Source organism: Rhinatrema bivittatum, chromosome 3 (genome assembly GCF_901001135.1).
Source record: "Rhinatrema bivittatum chromosome 3, aRhiBiv1.1, whole genome shotgun sequence".
Lineage (NCBI taxonomy): Eukaryota > Metazoa > Chordata > Amphibia > Gymnophiona > Rhinatrematidae > Rhinatrema > Rhinatrema bivittatum.
This window is the reverse complement of record NC_042617.1, coordinates 413,085,204-413,097,930: the sequence shown is the minus strand read 5'-3', so window position 1 is coordinate 413,097,930 and position 12,727 is coordinate 413,085,204. Positions and strand designations below refer to the sequence as shown.

Genomic DNA, 12,727 nt, shown 5'->3' with positions numbered 1-12,727 from the left:
CTGAGGGGGATATGATAGAGGTGTTTAAAATCATGAGAGGTCTAGAATGGGTAGATGTGAATCGGTTATTTACTCTTTCGGATAGTAGAAAGACTAGGGGGCACTCCATGAAGTTAGCATGGGGCACATTTAAAACTAATCGGAGAAAGTTCTTTTTTACTCAACGCACAATTAAACTCTGGAATTTGTTGCCAGAGGATGTGGTTAGTGCAGTTAGTATAGCTGTGTTTAAAAAAGGATTGGATAGGTTCTTGGAGGAGAAGTCCATTACCTGCTATTAAGTTCAGTTAGAGAATAGCCACTGCCATTAGCAATGGTTACATGGAATAGACTTAGTTTTTGGGTACTTGCCAGGTTCTTATGGCCTGGATTGGCCACTGTTGGAAACAGGATGCTGGGCTTGATGGACCCTTGGTCTGACCCAGTATGGCATTTTCTTATGTTCTTATGTTCTTATGTTCCCTTTTTTTTTTCTTCTCTTCTGTGCACTCCTCTGTTCTCTCTTCTCTCTCTCTCCACATGATACCTTTATGTGTCTCCTTAGTTTTTCCTTTTCTTCCTTATTTGAGCTATAATGTAATGAGGGACCATTTGTTGTTTTCTAAAAAAAGGCCAGTTTGTTTGTAAAGCCTGTTAATTGTTATTACTTATGCTGTTTAAACCCTCAATAAAAAGTTTGAAACAAAAAAAAAGAATGTAGAGCAGGCATTGACAATGTTAAAAAACACCATCTTAGAAGCATAGTTCAGATGTATTCCATGCATTAAGAAAGGTGGAAGGCAGGCCAAACAATTGCCAGTATGGTTAAAATATGAGGTGAAAGAGGCTATTTTAGCCAAAAGATCTTCCTTCAAAAATTGGAAGAAGGATCCAAGGAAAACAGGAAAAAAGCATTGGCAAATTAAATGTGAAACATTGATAAGAGAGACTAAAAGAGAATTTGAATATAAGTTGGCCATAGAGGCAAAAACTTGTAATAAAAGGTTTTAAAAATATATCTGAAGCAGGATGCCAGTGAAGGAATCTATTGGACTGTTAGATGATCGAGAAGTTATAAGGGCACTTAGGAAAGATAAGGCCATGGCAGAAAGACTAAATGAATTTTTTGCTTCAGAATTTGCTGAGGAGGATGTTGGGGAGATACCTGCTCCGGAGACAGTTTTCAAGGGTGATGATTCAGATTAAATGACCCAAATCATGGTGAACCTGGAAGTTGTAGTAAGCTAGACTGACATATTGAAGTGTAGCAAATCACCCGGGCTGGATGGTATACATCCCAGAGTTCTGAAAGAACTCAAAAATGAAATTTCAGACCTATTACAAGTAACTTGTAACCTTTCATTAAAATCATACATTGTATCTGAAGACTGGAAGGTGGCCAATGTAACCCTGATATATAAAAAGGGCTCCAGAGGTGATCCGGGAAACCATAGACCAGTAAGCCTGAGTTCAGAGCCGGGAAAATGTGTAGAAACTATTAAAAAGAATAACATCACAGAACATATAGATAGACATGATTTATTGGGACACCACCAGCATGGACTTACCCAAGGGAAATCTTGTCTCACAATTCTGCTACATTTTTTGAAGGGGTGAGTAAGCATGTGGATAAAGGTGAACCAGTAGATGTGGTGTATTTGGTCCCTCATGAGAGGCTCCTAAGAAAACTAAAAAGTCATGGGATAGGAGGAGTTGTCTTTATGTAGATTGCAAACTTGTTAAAAGACAGGAAGCAGAGAGTAAGATTAAATGGTCTGTTTTCACAGTAAAAAAGGTAAACAGTGGAGTACAGGGATCTGTATTTGGACCGGTGCTTTTTAATATATTTATAAATGAACTGGAAGGAGGTATGACGAGTGAGATGATTGAATTTGCAGATGATGCAAAATCATTCAGAGTAGTTAAATCACAAGCGGATTGTGATAAATTGCAGGAGGACCTTGCGAGACTGGAAAATTGACATCCATATGGCAGATGAAATATAGTGTGGACAAGTGCAAGGTGATGCATATAGGGAAAAATAACCCATGCTGTAGCTGTTGCGGTCCGCTCCGCGACCCTCGCGTCCCGGCCCTTACCTCAAAGTTCCAGCTGGGCCACTCGATGCCTGAAATAGCTCCGTGAGCGTCTCCGCGGGGGAGACGCCATTACCCTGGGCTCCTTAGCCACACGCGCACGCTGTCACAGCGCTAATATAGCCCGTTTCCCGCCACAGCGCGCTCCGCCCCCGCTCATGACGTCAGACACCCAGTCCTACTTAAACTCCCCGTGGACCCCACTACGACGCCTTGCAACCGGGTCCCCTGCGGTGCCCAGTTGCCCTGAGCCTTGGTGTGTTACTCCCTCGCACACCGTTCCTGCCTGCCTGCCTGCTTGGTCTACTACGTGACTTGCTCGCACTTCTAACCTCTTAGTTCTTGCCTGCTTCAGCACCTGTCCAGGTTCCTGCCTGGTTTCTCTCTGCCTGCCTTCAGCTTGCTACAGTTCCCGCCTGGTTTCACACTGCCTGACTTCGGCCCGCCGCAGTTCCTGCCAGGCCTCCTTCATCTGCTTCAGCTCCAGCCTACTCAAGATCCGGACCAGAGATCACCTAAGTCCCAGCGGCCGGGTTCCTACCGGCTCCTCCCGGGGGGACACCGGCTTCCAGGGTGAACCTCCTGAGTCCCAAGCGGCTGGGCTCCCAAGGGCTCCTCCCCGGGGGAGTACCAGCTTCCGGGTGAAGCCTACTGTCTACATCAGCCTGGTCTGCCTACCAGCCTGCTGCCCTGAGACCATAGTCCAACTACCCCAGGTCTCCCGCAGGCCGGCCTAAGGGTCCACTGTCTAGCTAGTCCACAATAGTAGCTACACAATGTTAGCTTCCATTTTAGGAGTTACTACCCAGGAAAAAGATCTGGGCATCATAGTTGATTTACATTGAAATCATCAGCTCAGTGTGCTGGAGCAGTCAAAAAAGCAAACAGAAGGTTAGGAATTATTAGGAAGGGAATGGAAAAAAAATAAAGGATGTCATAATACCTCTGAATGGCAGAGAATGGCAAATAAAATGAAGGATGTCATAATACCTCTGTATGGCTCAATGGTTAGACTACACCTTGAATACTGTGTGTAATTCTGGTCGCCACACCTCAAATAAGATATAGTTGCACTGGAGGAAGTACAGAGAAGGGTGACCAAAATGATAAAGGGCATGGAACGGCTCCCCTATGAGGAAAGGCCAAAGAGGTTAGGGCTGTTCAGCTTGAAGAAGAGACGGCTGAGGGGGGATATGATAGAGGTGTACAAAATCATGAAAAGACTTGAACAGGTAAATGTGAAATGGTTACTTATCTTTTTGGATAATACAAGGACTAGAGGGCACTCCATGAAGTTAGCAAGTAGCACATTTAAAACATATCAGAGAAAATTCTTTTTCACTCAAGGCACAATTAAGCTCTGGAATTTGTTGCCAGAGGATGAGGTTAAGGTAGCTAGTGTAGCTAGTTTTAAAAAGGGCTTGGATAAGTTCCTTGAGGAGAAGTCCATAAACTGCTATTAATCAATACGGAATAGCCACTAATTGTTGCTGACATTTGTAGCATGGGATCTATTTAATGTTTGGGTACTTGCCAGGTACTTGTGTCTTGGATTGACCATTGCTGGAGACAGGATACTGGGCTTGATGGACTTTTGGTCTAACCCAATATGGCATATCCCTATTTTCTTATGTACTGACATCAAGCATATTGGTCTGCAGTTTCCTGGATCATTGCTAGAACCCTTTTTAAGAACTGATGTTAAATTGGCTTCCCTTCAGGTACGGTGGCAGATTTCAATGGTATTTTAAAGATTTCTGTAATTTCTTATATGATTTATTTCAGAACTCTGGGGTAAATATGAATAATTTCATCATCATCTACTAGGTGAAAGGAATTTAACCATACAAGGAAGACACATGCAGCAGATCCTTCAGTTTGAATTTTAGTAACTGCTTTATTATTTAAATCCTGATGAATTACAGTAATCCTACATGAAAAAAATTCAGCAATCTGATTGGTAACTTAACTATCCTCCACCCCAGGCAGATGGGGTGTTTTAAAAGACTATTAGCTAAATAAAGCAACTCCTTAAGAGAACACTGAACTGCAGTAATTGGAATAGGAGAATAATGTTTCTTAGCAGTTAGATCATGAACGGAGGCAATATCTTGCTGCACTCTCGCCCCCATCCATCAGGCAACTTAGCTGATTCCCCCCCCCCCCCCCCCCCAATGTTATATTCACCAGTCCTTTATCTTTCAGACAATCAGCACAGGAAACAGGAAAACGAAATATGTATAAAGTATGGGTGCACTTCAAGAGCCATATTCTCTAATACAGTCATTTGAGTACAACTGTGCTCAGTGAGCAATTATTTTAGTATATCAGGCACTAAAGCCTCATTTAGCAAGCATGCTGTTTTTGAAAGGTTACCACAGCATGCTCTTAGCATATAAGCTGCTAAATTACTGTACCAAGATATCTAGCTATAAACTTAGAAGCAACAACAAGATAAAATAAGACAGGTTTTCTGAAGATGTATACATTAAAAAACTAAGAACTAATTACTTTTTCATTCTGTAAACCATCTCTTGGTCCCACTTCTACTATCTTGACATGCTGAGGAAATCCAGGGGTTTGTGATGCCTGAAACAGAAAATGTAATACTCAGGTCAATAAAATACACAAATTTTAAGTGAATACTATGGTGCAGAAATCCATTAGCAGTTTGGAGGACAACAACTGGAAATTGTCAAGCCAGAAAGTAACTCAGGAGTAATCATCTCAGATGACCTGACAGTTGCCAATCACAGCAATAAAGCAGCAAGGTGCAGTAATACAGCAGGAAAATGTAACTAATATTGCCCATGCACAGATCTCTGGTAAGATTCATCCTGACTACTGTGTTTAATTCTGGAAGCCATACAGTCATAAGAGCAAGTTTGCTTACCGTAAACGGTGTGTTTTCTGTAGATAGCAGATGAATTAGCCATGCTATATGGGTACGTCTTCCGTGTCACAAGGTGGCGGAGCTCTTGAAGTCTAGTAAAGTCTTTTAGCTAGGTGCTCCCTCCTTCCTGTATCCTGACAGGATTACCTCAGGCTCCTCAGTCAGTATCAAAGCAAGGTAGGTATGCTAGAACTGTCCGGGGAGGCGGGCGGGTCAGCATGGCTAATTCATCTGCTATCTACGGAAAATACCGTTTACGGTAAGCAAACTTGCTCTTTTCACGTAGATAAGCAGCTGAATTAGCCATGCAGTATGGGAGTGCCCAGCTGACATATTGAGCAATTAATATCTGTGAAGTGTTTATGTACTTCCCTCTTTTTTTTTTCTTTTTTTGCTCAATACGATAAAAAATGGCGGACAGTTCCCATGAAGGCTGTTTTTAGGTGGAAGCAGTACTCTCCTGTGGGATAGTCCATCTCAATAGGGCATCAGTCCCCGTTTGTCTGTCGAAACAATAGAGGGATGTGGAATGTGTTGCAATGACAAAGTCTACGCTTTACAGATGTCTATGAGAGGTACGTGATGGGAATAGGCAAGTGAGGCTGCCGTTGCAGGCACCTGATTTGTCCTTGGGGTCGCAGATAGTGTTTGCGACCTTGCTTATAACAAACTGGATAGAGGTGGATATCCACGTGGATAAAGTGATTTTCGTTATTGGACGTGCTTGTGCAAGTGAATTGAACAAAAGAAATAGTGATGGTCGATTGCTGAGTGCGCTGTTTGCTGCATGCCAGGGCATGTTTACCATCTAAGTGTGTAACCTTACCGCATGGTCATGTGCATAAGGGTTAAGATAGAACGTGGTAGGGATGTGAATCGTTTTTTGACGATTTAAAATATCGTCCGATATATTTTAAATCATCAAAAATCGTTAGAGGCGATATTTAATAGGAATTCCCCCGATTTATCGTCAAAAATCGTAAATCGGGGGAAGGGGGAGGGGCAGGGGAGGGCGGGAAAACCGGCACACTAAAACAACCCTAAAACCCACCCCGACCCTTTAAAATAAATCCCCCACCCTCCTGAACCCCCCCTCAAATGCCTTAAATTACCTGGGGTCCAGTGGGGGGGGGTCCCGGTGTGATCTTTTACTCTCGGGCCTCCGGTACGTTGTAGAAATGGTGCCGGCATACTAAAACATCCCTAAAACCCACCCCAACCCTTTAAAATAAATCCCCCACCCTCCCGAACCCCCCCTCAAATGCCTTAAATTACCTGGGGTCCAGTGGTGCCCTTCCCCAGGCTCCACTCGGTATCGGTCCGGAAAGACAGAGGGGAGTCCACCGAGGAGGTAAAGTTAGGGCATCGAATCGGCCGGTGGGGGAAAGGGGTGCCCAGAGATGTATAAAAAAATCTCTCAAGGGCAGGTCTTCACGAGATTTTTTTTAATATATCTGTCGATATGTAGATCTATGTCAATGTAGTCAGAAATTCTTCTTTTTATTTTGATTATATATATATATATATATATATTTTATTTTTTTTTCTGTAGAGAAGAGAGAGCTCCGTGCACTCTGTGCGCGGAAAAAAACAGACTGAGGAGCCTGAGGTAATCCTGTCAGGATACAGGAGGGAGGGAGCACCTAGCTAAAAGACTTTACTAGACTTAGAGAGCTCCGCTACCTAGTGGCATGGAAGACGTACCCATACAGCATGGCTAATTCAGCTGCTTATCTACGTGAAAAAGAACTTTATAGAATGTAAACCATTGAATTGTCCATAGGATATTCACATGTAAGTGTACTTAAACACGTGTGAATAGCTTTTTACATTTTCCATGATAGTATGTTACATTTACATGTGTAACTCCTTTTGAAATTACATGTTTAATGTTTTAACTGATGATTTATTTTATATTGTTTGTTTTATTTGTTTGTCATTTTTATGATTGTGAATTCTGTACTCCACATTGAACAGTGGAAACTGAGGAATAGAAGATACCAAAAATAAATAAAATAACTGCATATATTTTCTTTGGCTCTTGTGGATATCTTTGGAGAGTTTGAAAACAGCCCATATAGCTGGCAAGTAACCTATTGCTTTTATAGATATTCAGGAAACCCTGATGTTTGGCAGCTATTTGCCTGCTGGCGACCAAAAAGCTGGGGTTGAATTAACTGTGTATGTTTTAACTATGAAAACTGATAGTAAATGACAGAAGAAAAAGACACAAATGGTCCATCCAGCCTGTCTGGCAAATTAGTTCACACTTTGAACCTATAAATTAAATTTGATCATGTTATTCATGACTTTCAGCTGTTTTTTACTTTTATTTTTCTTATATTCAGGCATTCATGTGTTGCAGTTGGACACTGCTGGAGAGATAGTGGACCCTTGGGCCGGCCTACCTAGGGAGACAGGGTAGGCCGGGGGACGGAGCCACAAGCAGGAGGTGTTCACCCAGGAACCAGGGACCCCCCGGGAGGAGCCCGTAGGGCACCGGGTCCTCGGGACTCGGAATTGAGACAGAAAGTCCAGGGGCTGAGATAGGCCTAGACCGGGACCAGAGCAAGCAAGAAGGATAGGAAGTCCAAGGTACCCGGGAGGCAGGGGACCGGCTGTACAGGGCCGAGGGCCGGCTGAAGGCAGGGCAGCGGGCGGCAGCGGAGTCTGTAGCAAACCGGAGGCTGAAGCAGGCTGTAGGCTGCAGCGGAGTCGGTGGCAAACCGGAAGCTGAAGCAGGCTGTAGGCTGAAGCGGAGTCGGTAGCAAACCGGAGGCTGAAGCAGGCTGTAGGCTGAAGCGGAGTCGGTGGCAAACCGGAGGCTGAAGCAGGCTGTAGGCTGAAGCGGAGTCGGTAGCAAACCGGATGCTGAAGCAGGCTGTAGGCTGAAGCGGAGTCGGAAGCAGGCCGGAGTCAGAGGCTGGCTGCAGGCTGAAGCGGAGTCAGAAGCAAACCGGAGTCGGGGCAGGCAGCAGGCTGAAGCGGAGTCAGAGGCAAACCGGAGTCGGAGGCAGGCAGCAGGCAGAAGCGGAATCAGAGGCAAACCGGAGTCGGGGCAGGCAGCAGGCTGAAGCGGAAGTCTGAAGCAAACTGGAATCAGAGGCAGGCAGCGTGGAGACCACCAGGAACGCAACTAAGAACAACTATGGAGTTGTGAACCTCGTTGCAAGGCGATGAGAGAGAGTTTGAGCGCCGGTTATATCGGGACTTGGGCGTGACGTCAGCAGCATGGGCGGGGCCAGGCTTCCGGGAGCTGAGCACTCAAGATGGACGTCCTTGCGCGCGCACGCGCGAGACTGAAGGGAAGCAGGCACGTAATGGCGGCCGCCACGTGGAGTGAGAGAAGCCCCCGGGGTCTGGAGCGGGCGGAATGCGGTGATCCCTGAAGCGGAAGTAGGCGGGTTTGGGCCCTAACCGGAGGGAAGCGGTAGAGACCGCAACATTCATGTACTTTTATTTAAATATATATTTTCATTACAATTTGCTCATTATTCTTTTTACATTATTATTACAAAAATATGCCTGAATCTATTTGCTAATGGGTAATAATGTGTGGCAATTACCTGCTGGCTGCATTTTATCTTATTGAAAGATTAAATCAAAATTGACCAATCACTCAGTAAAAGCACAGTAATGCACTAATAAGATAGGGCTGTCAGAAATATTACCATTGCTTCATAGTTTTAAATCATACTACCCACAGATATACACTGCAAATTCTTTTTGTTTTAAACAGTCACATCTTTCTTATATTTACAAAAATGGCAAGAATATTATCTGATTAAAGCTGTATTTAAGAAAGGGCTTTAAGTAAATACTTTACTAGCCCTGGAGTCAGACTACTCACCTGCTGAGCATCTCCCTTGACCATAGTGCTCTATGATGCCAGTAAGTGGGAGTGTTGGTACATTTTTATGGTGTACTGGGGTTGGAGACCCCCCCTCTAGCCAGCCCTTTCACTTTAGGTCAGGATTTCTCGAGGCAGCAGGCATTACATTTTTAGCGCACCGTGCTGTGCGCTAATTTTAGTGCAAACATGTTAATGTATTGGAGGATATCATAGCATGCACATAGAGAGCCCAGTTTTATAACAGTGCTCTTAACTTCAGCCTGAATTTTCAAAGCACTTACTCATATATATTTATACCTACTAAGGAGCAGGTGTAAATGTTCATGTGAACATTTATGCAAAGGTGAATTTTCAAAACATTCTGGGGCAGATTTTCAAAGAGGTACGCACGTAAGATATGCGCATACTCCCCGAAAACCTGCCCCAAGCTCCCCCTGCGCGCGCCGAGCCTATGTTGCATAGGCTGCCGGCGCGCACAAAGCCCCGGGACGCGTGTAAGTCCCGGGGCTTTCCTGGGGGGGCGTGTCGAGGGGGCATGTCGAGGGGGGGCATGTCGAGGGGGCGTGTCATGACCGGCTCGTCATCGAGGGCATGGTTCCGGCCTGGGGGCGTGGCCGCGGCCTCCGGACCAGCCCCCTGACCGGAACATGTCGCGCCTGCCTCGGGTAGTGCGCACAAATGGTGAGCGCATGAGCCTTGTCAGTACTAAATTCAGGTCCCATTCAGTGACCGGAGGTCTAATGGGAGGTTTGAGGTGACGTAAGCCCCTCATAAACCTACTTACTAGGGGTTGCGCTGTTATTGGCACATCCCCTATTCCCTTGTGATATGCCACTATGGCGCTTAGGTGTACCCTTACAGAGGATGTCTGAAGACCAGAATCCGAAAGGTGGTATAGGTAATCTAACAAGGAAGAAGTGGGGCAGGAGAAAGGTTATATACCCTTTTGTGTGCACCATTTCGTAAATCTAGTCCACTTAAAGTGGTAGGATTTACGTGTGGAAGGCTTTCGTGAAGCTACTAGGACTTGAGAGACTTGTGTTGAAAGATTAAGTGGTTGTAGGATTAAGCTTTCAACATCCAAGCCGTTAGGGCAAGAGTTGTCAGGTTGGGATGACGCAACTTGCCTTGATTCTGCGTGATAAGAGTGGGCTCTGTGCCCAGGCGGATTGGTTGTGAGATCGAGAGGTTGAGGAGTATGGGAAACCATACTTGTCGAGGCCAATACGGGGCTATGAGGATCATTGTCCCTCTGTCCTGTTGTAGCTTCACGAGAGTTTTGGGTATGAGTGAAATCGGAGGATAGGCACATTGAAGACCTGTGTTCCAGGGGCGAGCAAATGCGTCCCTGGGGACTGTTTGTCGACATCCGTGGAGGGAGCAAAAACTTTCCACTTTGTGGTTCGGTGTGGACGCAAAGAGGTCTATGGTTGGGTGACCCCAGCGTTGAAAAATTTTGCTCGCTACACGTGGGTCCAGCGACCATTCGTGGGGATTGAAATGTCAACTGAGATTGTCCGCTAGGATGTTTTTGATGCCCGCCAGATAAGTTGCCCTGAGATGAATGGAATGCTCCAGAGCCCAAGCCCAAATCTGTACTACTTCCTGGCATAGCAGATAAGAGCCTGTGCCTCCTTGTTTGTTTATGTACCACATTGCTAGTGTGTTGTCTGTTTGTATCAACACAGTTTTGTTTGAGAGGCAGTCTTTGACGGCATAAAGGGCATATTGTATCGCTCGAAGTTCCAAGAAGTTTATCTGAAATTGCTTCTCGAGTGTAGTCCACGTCCCTTGTGTTTGAAGGTCATTGACGTGAGCTCCCCATCCCAGGTTGGAGGCATCTGTAGTCAGGATGACTTGCGGATTTACCTGCTGGAATGGGAGACCAGATTTCATGCTGCTTGATTTGTCCACCAATGTACCGATAGGCATATTTGGTGTGTGATTTTGATCGTGTATGACAGTGGTTGGAAAGCTTGTAGGCATTGGGATTTCAAACTCCATTGAGTTCTTCTCATGGCCAACATTGCCATAGGAGTGACATGTACTGTCGAGGCCATGTGTCCTAGCAGCACTAGAATTTGATGAGCAGATGTGAAGTGGTGATGAATGATGTTGTTTGCTAAGCGTGCCAGATTGTCGGCACGGTCGCCTGGAAGGGAAGCTTTCGCCACTGTGGTGTCGAGGTCTGCTCCGATGAATGTAAGGAGCTGAGACGGCTCGATGTGGGATTTTGGGTAGTTGACGAGAAATCCCAGAAGATACAACAGAGTTATTGTAGTATTCAAGGCAGAGAGAGCTCCCTGCCTGGATGGACTTCTGATCAACCAGTCATCTAGGTATGGAAAAACATGAATACTGTTTTTTCTTAGATGAGCAGCTACCACTGCTAGACATTTTGTGAATACTTGAGTTGCAGAGGCTAGGCCGAATGGAAGTACACGGTACTGGTAATGATTCTTTCCCACTACAAATCGTAGGTACTTGCAATGGTGAACAGAAATTGGTATGTGAGCATAAGCGTCTTGAAGATCCAGAGAATAGAGCCAATCTTCCCTTTGAAGTAATGGAAGGATGGTTCCTAGGGATACCATTCGAAATTTTTCTTTGCATAGAAAATTGTTGAGATTTCGGAAGTCTAAGATAGGGCAAAGGCCGCCTGTTTTCTTTGGAATGAGGAAATAGCGGGAGTAGAACCCTGTCCCTTGTTGAGACTGGGGAACTGGTTTGATGGCCCTGGCAGTCAGTAAAGAAGAGAGTTCTACTTGGAGCTGAGATGTGATGACCGCCTTTTTCCAAAGTGGCATGGGGGGAGAATGCGGGGGTATGGTTTTGAATTTTAGGCAATATCCCCGATTTAGAATGGCTAATACCCATTGATCTTTTGTGATGAGACTTCATTGGTGTAGGAAATAATGAAGTCGACCTCCGACTGGTAGGGAGGGCAGTGGGTTTAGACAGAGGCTGCTGTTCTCTTGGATCAGTTCAAAAACCAGCCGCTGGTCCAGTTTGGGGTGGTGGCTGGGTTTTTTGTTGCTTTGTCTGACGTGGACGACCTCTCTGCGAGGGACGGTATGGGCGTGCTGAAGAAGCAGGTGGGTAATACCTTCTGGGTCTGAAGAAGGGTCGCCTCGTGTCTCTGCGAGTTGGCCGTCTTAGGGAGGAAGGCTGATCCGTTGGCAATTTGGAGAGCTATTTGAGTGTCTCATGATGGTCTTTCAACTGAGATACTGTAGCTTGTATCTTTTCTCTGAAAAGATTGTCTCCTACACAAGGAAGGTCTGCTAGGCGTTCTTGAACGTATTGTCGAAGGTCTGAGGTTTTGAGCCAGGCCAATCGTCTTGCATTTATTGTTGAGGCAGACAGGTGAGTTGAAGTCTCAAAAGCATCATATGCTGCTCGTACCTCGTGTTTGCCAGACTCTAAACCTTTTTCAACTAATGTAGTTAAGGGTTGTTGATATTGCTGTGGTAGGTTATCTACAATACCTTCTACTTGCTTCCACAAGTTGCATTGGTATTGGGTCATATACAGCTGGTATGATGCAATACGTGCTACCAGCATGGATCCTTGATAGACCTTTTTTCCTAAAGTATCCAAGAAGCGTTGTTCCTTTCCTGGTGGAACAGAGGAATGTGGCTTCTGTTTTCGGGCTTTCTTCTGAGCCAATTCAACAACATAGAAACATAGAAACATAGAAATGACGGCAGAAGAAGACCAAACGGCCCATCCAGTCTGCCCAGCAAGCTTCACATTTTTTTCTCATACTTATCTGTTTCTCTTAGCTCTTTGGTTCTATTTCCCTTCCACCCCCACCATTAATGTAGAGAGCAGTGATGGAGCTGCAACCAAGTGAAATATCAAGCTTGATTAGTTATGGGTAGTAGGGGAAGTAACCGCCGCAAT

The 12,727-nt window shown here is 45.2% G+C and overlaps 1 protein-coding gene across 1 annotated transcript in view; it reads right to left on the bottom strand.

The window, feature by feature from the left end:
* HMGCLL1 (3-hydroxymethyl-3-methylglutaryl-CoA lyase like 1) overlaps positions 1-12,727 on the bottom strand; it is a 250,155-nt gene that overhangs the window by 222,914 nt on the left and 14,514 nt on the right. The window contains exon 2 of the mRNA XM_029595695.1: positions 4,587-4,664. Coding sequence (XP_029451555.1) covers positions 4,587-4,664 — 78 coding nt within the window. The remainder of the gene's footprint in view (positions 1-4,586; positions 4,665-12,727) is intronic.